The sequence below is a fragment of the Diospyros lotus genome, chromosome 9 (assembly GCF_014633365.1).
Source record: "Diospyros lotus cultivar Yz01 chromosome 9, ASM1463336v1, whole genome shotgun sequence".
Lineage (NCBI taxonomy): Eukaryota > Viridiplantae > Streptophyta > Magnoliopsida > Ericales > Ebenaceae > Diospyros > Diospyros lotus.
In genome coordinates, this window is record NC_068346.1 from 7,740,802 (window position 1) to 7,754,084 (window position 13,283).

General features: G+C 32.0%; 1 protein-coding gene across 1 annotated transcript; it reads left to right on the plus strand.

Annotated features, from left to right (window-relative positions):
* The first annotated feature begins 1,503 nt into the window (after nt 1-1,503).
* On the plus strand, nt 1,504-3,222 carry LOC127810200 (nudix hydrolase 17, mitochondrial). Its single transcript, XM_052349537.1, has 5 exons — nt 1,504-1,659; nt 1,903-2,011; nt 2,145-2,228; nt 2,482-2,610; nt 2,828-3,222. Exons 1-5 carry the CDS (start codon nt 1,589-1,591, stop codon nt 2,942-2,944), a joined length of 510 nt encoding a protein of 169 aa, XP_052205497.1. The 5' UTR covers nt 1,504-1,588; the 3' UTR covers nt 2,945-3,222.
* The last annotated feature ends 10,061 nt before the right edge of the window (nt 3,223-13,283 follow it).

Here is a 13,283-nt window from a genome sequence, read left to right on the forward strand (position 1 = left end):
ATGGCATATATCATTGTGTATCTAGCATACTTTTTGTAAAAAAAATATATAAGTAGAATCCATATATACACATATAAAAAAATAAAATTATATATGTAAGTTTCACTTATATATATATATATATATTTTTATAACAGGTGGTTTGACACATTAATAATAACGCAGGCCTCTCAAATTAATTTTAGGTGTTGAATAAAATTGTACCCAATTGAGTTAATTGTGATACAATTGTTAAAGTTAAACTATTTAGATAAATTTATAAATTCACAAAAGTGTTAGAATATTTTTTGCTATTTGCCCTATATATTTTAAAACGATAATTTCATGCAAAGATTTTATATAGAATCTATTTCAATATTAATTATCTTGAAGTGGAAACTGAAAAATCTATATAGCGGGAGAAGAGGAGGAGAAGATCGACACATACTTGAATCATTCTTTGAGTGAACCATTCAATGAATATTGTTGAGTTCAGCTTTTGGCTGCTGGCTGGTTACTAACGTACGTTGGCGTCAATATGGATAATCATCCGTACCCCAGCAGCCAGGCCGTCGGAACAGGAGGGACGGAGTTTGGATTTTTTAATTGGGGGCTTCAAAAGAAAATTTCAAACTCTAGTGATTTGCTAGCTATTATCATATGGACTTAATTTTTCTTAGAATTCTTAAAAATAAGGCCAAAATGCATGTCAAGTTATTTAAAAGAAAAGAGAAAGCAATAGACTTGAGGTTGGGGTTGGGCTTAGTGGGGTGGGGGGCTGCCCATGGGCTAGATCCGCCCTTGCGTTGGAACCTAACCCTATAACTGAGATTTAAAAATTTTGAATTTAAAATTTAAATTATATTATTTTAAATAATTAAAATATTTCTTAGGCGAGAGATATTTGTCACTTTAATTATATTATATAATTTAAAATATAGTTCAAGGAGTAAAAATAATATTTTCAAAACTAATTAATGTTATGTATTTACCACCCACCTAAACTAACACCAATAATAAATCATTTTTTTTAGTTATTAATGTATTCTACTATTTATTTTATATTGAGTTTTCACTTGTAAAATTTTTACGGCTTTTTTTTTTCTTTTTAATATAATTTTATTTATAAAAAAACTCAAATGGAGATATTAATAAATATGTTTTATAAAAAAATAATATGCATCGATCGAGCATCGGTTAGCATTAGTCTTTATTTTATCTTATAGATGCTAAATTAAATAACATGTCTGCCACGTGTCCCACTACCACCACCCACCAAAGCCAATGGCATTACTTCGCCCGTTTCGATGCTCTCCTCTTCTCCCTCGCCCCTTTTCTATTTATAGCCCTTAGCTTCTCGACCTCCTCTCTCTCTCTCTCTCTCTCTCTCTTATCTATCTATCTATCTATCTATTTATCTACTTCTCTGTCTGTACAAGTTAACAGCGAGCCTGTAACTATCGTCAAGTCATGTATATAGATTCAAATACACCCAGTGAAATTTAAAACAACCCCCCCCCCCCCCCCCCCCCCCTCTCTCTCTCTCTCTCTCTCTCTCTCTCTCTCTCTCTCTCTGTGTTAGGTAGGTAAATCATCAGGTGAATTGAAAATGTTCACTACGGTTTCTCGCAGTGGAAGGCACTTGCAGAGATACAACAAAGGTTGCCGCCTCGTCGTTGGGTCCGTTCTTGCCTTGGTTAATTAATTTTCCCAGAAAAAAAAAAAGAAGAAAATTTTCATCTTGTCTCTCAATTGAGTTCTTTGCTTGTAGTCCAAGAAAGATTGATCGTTCTCTTTATGATTATGATCTATTTCTGGGTTTGAACCCGACCCTTTTATCCTTCTTATCCATGGAGAATGGATGGGTTAATTTCTTTCTTAATTAGGTTTAATTTTATATTCTGGTTCATCTTGATTGTGCAGATGCATTCCATATAGGTACAAAACCTGCCCCAACAAAGCTGCAGAAAACGATGAAGTAGAAGTTCTCGTGATCAGCTCACAGAAGGGTAGAGGAATGCTGTTTCCCAAGGTTTTCTCTTGTTGCATATATATATATATATATACATCCATAATTTCTTCATTAAATTTATACATTCATCATCAGCAAAATTATATATAATATATACACACTAATTTGAGCAATGTGCGTGATCGATCACTAGGGAGGGTGGGAACTTGACGAATCTGTGGAAGAAGCAGCTTCAAGAGAGACGCTTGAAGAAGCCGGGGTTGTTGGCAATGTTGAGGTGAGCCTGAGCCTGAGCCTGATCCTAAGCCCCTTCGTTGACTTGGCCTAGCTAGCTAGTTGTATTGCCAATTTATAGTTTCTTAATCTGAAAAGTCCAATATTGTTTTTTGCTTTCTTTTTGGGGTTTGGGGGGGGCTTGAATTTATGCACTAGTTTTCGATGACGAAAATGTGAAAATATATATACTAAAAAGTTGTTAAATCAACATCCGTCATCATATTTCACATGATCTCACAAGGACGTGGTTGCAGGGTGAACTGGGTAAATGGAGTTTCAGGAGCAAGAGCCAAGGAACAAACCATGAAGGCCGTATGTTTGCCCTGCTCGTCACCGAGCAGCTCGATCTTTGGCCGGAGAAAGATCTCCGCCAAAGAGTATGGGTATGCATCAACGCTAGCTGTTTACATATTAAGTCTTTATCTTATGGGGAGATCGATCCAATACGTAAATTATATTTTCCCAATTAGCTAGCGCTCAATTATTATACAAATTTTAACTCTTCTGTGATTAATTTATATATATATATATATATATTAGTTGTACGATGTTTGTTTTGTTGAGATTGGGATCGTATATATAATTTGTGCACATATGCAGATGAATGTGGATGAAGCGAGAGAGGTTTGTCAGCACGGGTGGATGAAAGAGGCGCTAGACGTATTAGTTGATAGGCTCACTTCTGAGAAGCTGCATGGAGGAGTACTGGAACAATAAGAAAGAGAGAATTGTTCTACAAGTTTGACGAGCGAGAGCTGAATGAATATTAGAACTTTTTTTTTGTATTAATTAAACTAATAATAAAATTTGTACATATTGGACTGGCGGGCGTAGCCCCGCGTATCCAGGCATCTTCACAGAAGGTGATGAAAGAGCTGGTTATATATATAGGGCAACAATGGCGGGCGTGCTCAGCCTCAGCCTGCAGATTCCAAGAAATCAACCAAATCCATATGTATATATTATTATTGTTGTTGATTCATCTGCTTCTTCAATTCTAGTTTTTCGCCAATGGGAATGGAACCGCACAATTAATTAATGCTGATGCAATTAGAATCTTCTGGTTAATTTATTATAAACTATTATTATTATTATTAGCCTTAATACATGACGCCATTTGATCTTTACCTCTTCAATTAAAATTTTGACATATTATATTTTTTAATTATTTTTTCGTTACTTTAAATTATAAATTATACATCCGTCACAAACATATGAAAGGAACTCAAGGTAACGGAAAAAAAAAAATATGATTAAAAGAGAAAATATATCAAAATTTTAGTCCAAAAACTAAATGTCACATTCCTTCCTTAATAGTCCATGACATGCTTAATCCTACCCTCTACCTTTTTATTTTAGAATTCCTAACTTGATTTATGTGCCTCAATATTACACACAAAATTGAATGTAACCCTCAGAAGAAATTTTATCTTTGTTTAAATAGAATAATAATTTTTTTATTTCAAAATTCTAATTCAAATTACACCAAGTTCTTCAATAAAAATGATGTTTTATTCATCAAAATAAATAAATAAATAAAAATGAGGTTTTAACTTTTCATCCCATTGAAGTAATATGACATTTTAATTCAACTTTTGCAAGATAATTAATTTTGTATAACTATATTAATCATTTGATCATTTTTTTTTTAAAGGACTTGACGCAATTGCATGGCTTGAATGATTATATATATATATATATTTTGGCTAGGTAAATATGAATGATTAAAATTTCACATAAAGAAGAATATTGCTACTGTTTCAAGTTAAAGGAGAAATATTAAGTGTAAACTCATCAAATAAAACATTTACAAAATTGAGAGAATTAAGATAAAAAAAACTTGAAAAAGAATTAATTTGGTTTAATACTTAACGAGCTCTCTAAATTATTAAGAAATATGATCTTTGGTCACTCAATTAAATTTTGATATATTTTTTAATTAAAAATTAATTACTACTATTTTTTGAATATAGATTGAATGATAATATATGTATTAACTTTGATCCACATACAAGGAACAATTGTTCCCTCACACTCAAGAAAGAGAGTAACTCTTAAGCTTTCTCTTATTGTCACCATCCCTATTATCATGGATAGAGCCATACAAATTGTTAAGAAATTGAATCGATAATAAATTATAATCAAACTAATTAATCATACATAAACACAAAATTTAACGTAAAAAACTCAAATCGGAAAAAATCATGGATAGAAAGAACAAAATTTTACTAACCAAATATTGATAATACAAAAGTGATATATCTGCCACTAATTCTAGAATATTAGAAACTTATTTATAAATCTAAAATCATTTGTAAATATATACAAGAAATCATATCTTAATAAGAAGATGATTAATGAGAATATTCCTCCAAATGAGATAGATCTCACATAAAATCGAATTTAATAATATCATAATTATAGTTAAATTCGAAATCATAATCACGGTCAAATTAGGAGTTCTAATTTCAGTCAAATTTGAATTATGAGTCACAATTGTAACAAACTCCACATTGATACGAAATTCAAATATGAAATTATCCAAAAAAAAATTCCTTCAATAAAATCATAGAGAATTAATCTCCTAATAAATACTAACTAAAAATGCACCATAGAAAATACACCAAAATCCATACAAAGTTCACTGTAGTGGATATCTTCAATCGCACTTAAAATATAGCTAGAGATCAGCCTCAATATATCTTTGTTGATCTTAATAACTCCACATTTATCAATATAATTCTTGATAACTCCATTTTCATATAAATTCATTCGTCCAAAATTGCACGTATCTTAACTTGTCATTGCAAGAATCAAATATTATACTCCAATAATGGAATATCATGCTTTAAGGTAGCCAAATATGAAGATCAAATAACCCCAAATAATGTCAAGCGGTCCATAAATAAAATCCCAATTGAAAATGAACTAAAATACCAGATCTAGGCCAAATCTGGATATAAAAACATAATTGGATCTGTTAATTTGGCTAGCTGGATCTGAAACAGGTCAGATCCTGGTGAGTTGGGTTGACCAAGATCTAGGCTAGATCTAGGTGTGTTAAAACCTTGAAACTTGAAACTTCCTGCAATAGGGGGAAACCCAATCGGTAATGGCCGATGTGTTGACGGATGACAAGTAGCAAGAAAGGTCAATGGCTGACGGTAGAGAAGCAAGGCGACGAAGGCTGGCCGACGATCGACAGTGGAAGAAAGAGCAGTTTGACAATAAAAAAGCTTGACAACAATCGACGATGTTCCAATCGGCGAAGGTGCAAATAGGGAAGGGTAAACGACTGATGAAGTGAAGGAAGACGACTGAATCTAAAGCGATAGTGAGGGTAAGGGCGGTCGATGGTGAAGACAGGGTCGTTGACTAAGGAGAAAGACGGACATGCGACGATAGTGAGGGCTGAATGTGCTGGGCAACCTAAAACTAGCTGATACAGATGATGATGCAGATTCAACGGCTAAAATCTAACAAATATTGATGGTTTGATCCAACGGTTCTGATACCAGTTTGTTACGAAATCAGATCAACAACAAATCATGATCAAACCAATCAACTATACACAAATGCGAAATTTAATGTGAAAACTCAAATTGGGAAAAATCATAGATAAAAAGAACAAAATATTGTTAACCAAATATTGGTAATACAAAAATAATATAGCTGCTACTAATTCTAAAATATTGGACACCTATTTATAGAGCAAAAATCATCTGTACATATACACAGAAAATCATATACTAATCAGAAGATGATTCAAAAGAATATTCTTTTAGATGATTTAAATTTCACATAAAATCAAATTTGACAATATCATAATTATAATCAAATTCAAAATAATAATCACGGTCAAATTAAAAATCTCAATTTCAGTCAAATTTAAATTTCGAATCAGAATAGTAACAAATAGAATTCCTACACTTATAAAATGCATTTATTAAAGGATTGTGATTTATTTACATTTATTTTGTTAAAGGAGCGAGTTTTGATAGCAAACATGAAAAAGCAAATCAAAGAGATATCTCAGTAGAATTGCAAAGCAGAGAGTTTTGTATTTCATAATTTTTTTATTAATTCTATTGTATTATGTGCCTAAGGCACCTTTAGATGGGTCAATTGCTCCCATCATCCACGTCAAAGGCACAAGTCTTGATGTATTAGGTCTGGGAAACAATAATTAATGGACAATGCCATCAATTGGTGGTAGCCCCTCAAAGCTACTCAACCACCCGACAAGTAGATAGGTGAGGCCGTGGGAAGGGCAGTTTAGAGCCTTTTTTAAGGGTACCCTCCAAGGCGTGAGGCAGCATTTCATGTGCTGCAATAACTGCGTCATATGCCATATTCTATTAATAGACATATTGAAAGACGACCTAGACAAAATTATTAGTGAATCAAATACCAAATTGCTCATCCATGTGAAACATTACATGCACGTCTTTTTGTTGCCAAGAGAAAGTCAAACTTCAATTAAAGAAAATGATATTCCTACAATTTTTTTAATTAAAAAAGATCCTTAGACTTATTTACAAATTATATTTTGTTCAAGAATCTCGACCAATGATAGTTTCTAAGATGATTTGGTATATCTTCATCACGATTATAAGTTTCATTGACCCCTCATTTTAAATCAATTCTAAATTTTAATTTCATAATTTAATAATTCGACGAAAATTAGTATTTTAAATATGCTAACTAAATTGAATTTCAATTTTTATGTTTAATGCGAGATGAAAATAGAATTAAATAAATTCTTTGATCATATTATCTTTAATAGCTCAATAAAAAAGTTTATATGCAATGTTAAACAATTGGCTTTAATTTTTTAAATATTCTCTACAAAAAAAATTAAATTAAATTACATATTCTTATATTGAAGAAAATTTTAATTAAGATATTGAGTACCGATTAAATAAGATAAAATATCCATCACCTACATAATCATGACATTTTATCATTAAAAATGTTATAATTATAGCAAAATATTAAGTAAAATAATGCTCATGAAAATACAATTTTATCAAGTATTTTCCTTTTCAATTTTCAACTAAGATAAGATAATAAAATTAATATCACAAAGATGGGAAAAAAGAGGAGCAGAAGAAGCTAAGAAAACCTATAAATGTTATAATTAAGTAGAATATGAAAGGGTAATTGTAGGAGTAAGAAATAAATAAGTGGGTACTAAGAATTTCATTATTCTGACCAACTTTTATTGAAATTATAAGGTAAATGAAATTTTAATTCCTACACCTTTTTATTTCAAATAAAATAATTTAATATTCTAAAAAATTTTAGGTCCCCAAATTAACATATATATATATATATATGACCAGTTATATAAATTTTAATTTTTGTTATTTTTATTTATGATCATAATTGTTATGAGTTTATATCTAATGCCATATCTTATAATTAATCTTTCACTAAATTTAATAAATAACACTTGTTCTGCAATACCTTTCTACATGTTAGGATGTTTCAATTCTCTTAGGAAAATTAAGGGGGGAAATGGTAGTATTACATAATTATCGTTTAGAATATTAAACAAAATGATTTTGTAATGGTACATGTATAATTAAATGAGACTAGAGGAGTGACCTATGTAAAAATTAAAAAAATGAAAAAATTTAAATGAAAGTTTATTGGGTGATGTTTGATAGTTGTAATTTACTTTTTAATATTTTTAGGTTAAGTTTTAAACAAAATAAATTTTAATGTAGTGGAAAAGTTTATTATGAATAAAGATAAATTATATTGCTAGTCCCTAAACTTTGATTTTTGTCACTTCTATTTTCGTTTTTGTTAGTACAACCACTAAACTTTAATTTTTATTACAATTCAATCAATATTTTGATTTTTGGTCAAATTTTGTGAACGAAAACTAACATAATATACATTAACACAAATATCAAAAATCACTTAATTGTGGAGTTTGTGTTAGTTTTAACATTAGATGATTTTTAAGCTTATATTACTGTATGTTGTGTCATTTTTCTTTAATAGAAATTGATAAAATATCAAAAGAATGATTGAAGTATAACGAAAATTAAAAGTTAGTGGCTAAGAGACAAAAAATTAAAATACAATAACAAGTTTGTTGAGGAAAAGTTTAGGGACTAGTAATATAATTTGTTTAATAAATTAATTATTATTTAAATGCGTTGAATTCAAATCTTGTTAAAATAATTCAAATTTTTATTTTTTAAGCAACATATATATTTTAAGAAAATACTTTATCAATAGGTTTCATAATACCAAAATATAATAAATATTTATAAAATAGTAAATATAGATATTTATCTCTTTATCATTTTTGTTGTGTCATAACCAAAAGTTCATTAAAAAAAAAAAAAAAAAACCTAGAATAACTCTTTAGGTTAAAAGGTGTAAATCTCCTCATAACTAGGGGGGTCCTACACAATACACAAACTAAATAACTTTGAGATACGAAAATTCGTTTGAATATTTTAAGAAAATAATAAACAATTATTCATAAAGAATTTTAATTCTAATTTTTTTTTAAATATTAGAATAATATTATCCATAAGAATCTTAATCCTAACGAGTTCCAAAATGTCAAGATTAACGTTATCTATAAGAATTCTAATCTTAACAGAATTAAGAAAGGTCAAGATAAACATTATATGTGAAAACCTTAATCTTTAATTACTTAAGATTACTTCATATCCTTCTATAAATAAATAAACACTTATTCACAAAAATGTACGTCTTTGATATTGATGGAAATTTTGTTTTACAGTTTGTTTCATCTTCAGTGTCTGAATTAAGCATCGGAGTATTTGCGCGGGGACTTTCCTGCGCCCTCTAACTGTATTTTTCCTTATAGACTTAGATGGCTAGACGACGACGTTTTCCATCAAATAAATTTAGGCCGAATAGACTAATATATCCTGAACTTTGGGTTAATTTTCAATTTTATCCAGTTTTGATTTTTGCTTCAATTTGGTCATCGAACTTTTACTTTTATTTCAATTTTATCCTCAATCTAACAAGCGTGTGTCCAATCTTACATGGAAGCTCATGTGTCGTGTTGACATGTCCAATAATGAACACGTCAGCAAAATGACGTCATTTTTTGGTTGTTTGTGATTGATTCAGTCAAAGAAACAAATGAGAATAAAAAATTGAATAGATAATACAAAAAGGTGAGCAGATTGCTCTGCCCAGAAAGTTATAGATTTTTTGGGAAGGTTTAAGAAGAGATGAAAGCCGGACTAAGCACGATCTTGCAAACCTTGACGTCGAATGTGGCGAGCATGCTGAACCTATCAATTATGGAGGCTGGTTGCCGGAACCACGGCCAAACAACGTCGTTGCACGTGGCGGCGACGCTCCTAGCCTCGCCGTCCGGGTTCCTCAAGCAAGCCTTCATTCCGTCTCACCCAAATTCTTCCCACTCGCTCCAGTATCGCGCACTCGATCTCTGCTTCAATGTGGTGTTCGAATGGCTCCCCACTAGCCAGGCCATCGTCTCTGGCGTCTAGCTGCCCATTTCCAATGCCCTCATGGGGGCGCTGAGCAAGCGTCAGCCACGTCATGTGCCAAGCCAGCTTTTCCAGCCTTATTGTGAATGTTGTAATTGAGCAATCGTTGAATTCCCAACAACAGAACATAAACCCGACCCCAATTGGATTAGGGTTTTGGCCGAATCCCAATCTAGTCCCATCCCCAATCAGAATCTCTATTTGAATCCCCGGTTGCAACAAGGGAATTCAGCTTAATCAAGGTAGCAAATAAACGACGAGGTTATCAAGATTAGGGATTTGTTGTTGAAGAGAAAGATTACCTGCGATTTTTGGCCACCACCCACCGTACTGAGAAAAAGAAGTCGAGCAAGAGAGAATGATAGAGAGGGAGATATCATGAGAGAGAGAGGGAGTTGTTTGCTGAATAAATCTTGGAAGAGGAGAAGACGTTACTGCCATGGAAGGAAAGGTGTGAGATTGTCGATTCATAAATAAGGGATGAGAAGGGGAAAGCTTGATCCACGCCTCTAAGGAAGAAATCGACGACTATTGCAGAGAAGAGGAAGAGAGCTTGGATCTTTAGGACTCCCTTTGCACATGGGCTCGATTGAAGGAATCGACAACTAGGAAGGAATCGAAGATTGTTCAGAAGGGTTAAAACCCTAGTTAAATGATGAAGATAATGGGTTTTAAATGGGCGGGGCGAGATGAGTTGGGTTAGGTGTTTTGCTGATGTGTCCAATAAATGGACACGTCAACAAGGCACACCAGTCGCCACGTAAGATGGGACACACGTTTGACTAATCGAGGATAAAATTGAAACAAATGTAAAAGTTCAATTACCAAATTGAAGCAAAGGTCAAAACTAGATAAAATTGAAAATTGACCTAAAACTCAGGATATATTAGTTTATTCGGCCATAAATTTATTATTGTATTTCGACAACAACTTCAATTTTTCCAATATAACCAAAAATTTTAGGAAAAAATATGCTTATTATTCTTAAAGGGTGTTTGACTTACTGGTTGACCACTTATGAATTAGTTTTTTAGCTTATAAGCTATATAACTTATTTTGTTATGCATTTGTTAAAATTTAAGAATTTAAACACTATCGAACTTATAAGTTATTTTAGCAGCTTATTCAAAAAGCTCCCCCACCTTTTTTAAAATAAGCTCTTGATAGCTTATTGCATTGACCAAACAAATTACAAATTTATCCTCAAACATTTTAAGTATTTCCAATTCTATCCCTTCTCTTTCATCCCTCTACCTTCTCTGTCACCACCTTCATCCAGCTTCTCCATTGCCGTCGTCGCCTCCATCTCCTCTATGGTAGCTGCCGGTCATTACCTCCAATCCCATCCCCATCCCTATCAGTCGCTATCTCTAGTCTCCATCGCTGCCTCTTCCATGTCCGTCTTTGTCGTCTGCTGCTGACGCCTCCATCGCCTGCTGCCTCCTCTATCGTTGCCTCCATCGTCAACGTCCTCCCCTTATCTCTATGTATATATATATTCAACACATATATATTGTATTAATATATTTTTTAATAATTACGTATAATTTATTAACATGTAATTGTAAGTATTTTATGAATTGGACATAAATTTATAATTTATTTTTATTAAAAATTAATATTTTTATAAATTTTATTTATATTATTATTCAACATATTTATTTTTGTCTTTTTGTTAAATTCTGATAGTTTATTAGATTTTTTAAACTAAATACATAATTATATAAATGACAGTTTAAAGTACATTTATCCAAACACATTATCAATTTAAACGCTACCTAACTTTTAAATTTTACACAACTTATAAATATAAGGGCTTATAAGTCCAAGGGTAAGCCAAACGCCCCCTTAATGCTAGAGTAACTGTAAGCAGTACACTTTTATGTTTGTGGTGCAAAGCATGCTGCAATAACCCCTCCCTTCTCCTTAGTTAATCTCAATTAAATTTTTTTAATGCATGTAAACAAAGAGCAAACATAAAAAAAATTAAAAAAAAAACTAAGGAAGAAGAAACTAAAGAAGTGGTCCAACCTCTTTGTCCTTTTGGCTGCTTTTTTTTTTTTTTTTTTTTTTGAGGAATTAAGAATAGATAAAGTCTTGACTTGCGTGGAAATGAGCTTTGAAAGTAAATAATCTAATGAAGTGGACAAAGAAAAGGCAATTGTCTGTGTCTAGAAATAGGATATATGTAGACGTACGCTTGGAAAGGATGTTTTTGCCACGCAAGATGCCAACACCATTGGCGATGCAGCGACTGGCAGGTCCCTGTCATCCATGACTAAGGATCCACTTCTATCTATTCTTACAGTACTCATCCTTTCTGTCTTTCTGCTCATGCTGATTTATTCACACACTTTTTTTTTTTAAATATGAACATTATTGATATTATATAGCATATTATATTAATATTAATTTGTCTTATCAGAAAAAGATATGATTATTGATGATGGTATTTGGGACCACAATTCTTCTTTAGCATAACCACAAGCAAGAAAGTGTAGAGCTCGTTTTCCCAATATAATTTTCGATACTCAAATTAATATAATAAATAAGTAATAAATATATAAAAATATTATGTATCTCGTCCTTTACTTGTGGGGGTTTTCTATTTTTATATAGGTAATGTGAGTCAGTGTACTCGAAGTCATTATCTCTAAAATTTCTAGACTTGATTATCTTGATGTAAAGATGAATTCATCAAAATTTCAAAAAATAAAGTGAGCTAGGATATTTGGAATTATCTCTTATATTCTTGTACACAGTTATCTCAAGTTAGAGAAAATCTATTGGACTAGATGAACTTAGAGCTAGTGAAAAATCCTTTAGATTAGATAGGCTTAGCAAACTTGTCGGACCAAATGGAGATAACACTAGCAAAGAATCCTTCAAACTAGATAAACTTGGAAAACTCGTAGAACCAGATCAAAATAGTTATCTTCGAGGCTTCCAAGCTTGGATATCTCGAGCCATACCAATAGGAGTTAGGTTCTTTCGGATTAGAATTTAAGAGTTAGATTTTTTAACCCTAAACCTGTGGGGTGATTTTGAGGCGATCGACAAATTGGATGAGATCTTGGTTGGTTTTGTCAAATAAATCAATGTCTCAGGGCATTGCCTTGATAGGATAAGTAATGATAGGAAGATTAAAGGCATGAGCATGGTCAAAATTGAGGCTAAGAGGGTTTGGATTTGATCTTAGTACTCATGTTGATGAGTTTTCTTTGGTTGCGAAAGCAATAAAAGGGTCTAGTGAGCATGATTGAGCAAAGATTAATCGGGTTGTTGTTTGCAAGGATGTTCAAAAGGTTTCTTGAGGCAAACAAGCCTCTGGGATTGATGGAGTTTCGTCAATTAGACAGTCTGGGTCTTCATCGAGGATGGATATTCCAGATCGTCAAATAGAGAAGGCTTCAAATGAGTTGATTCCATCTTTGTTTAATTCTCCCTCTTTGTTTTCTAATGATTCAAGGGTTTAGGAGGTTTGGGGGGATGTTGATATCATAGTGAGTAATCGGGTTGATGGCTTGTTGAGGAGTGCC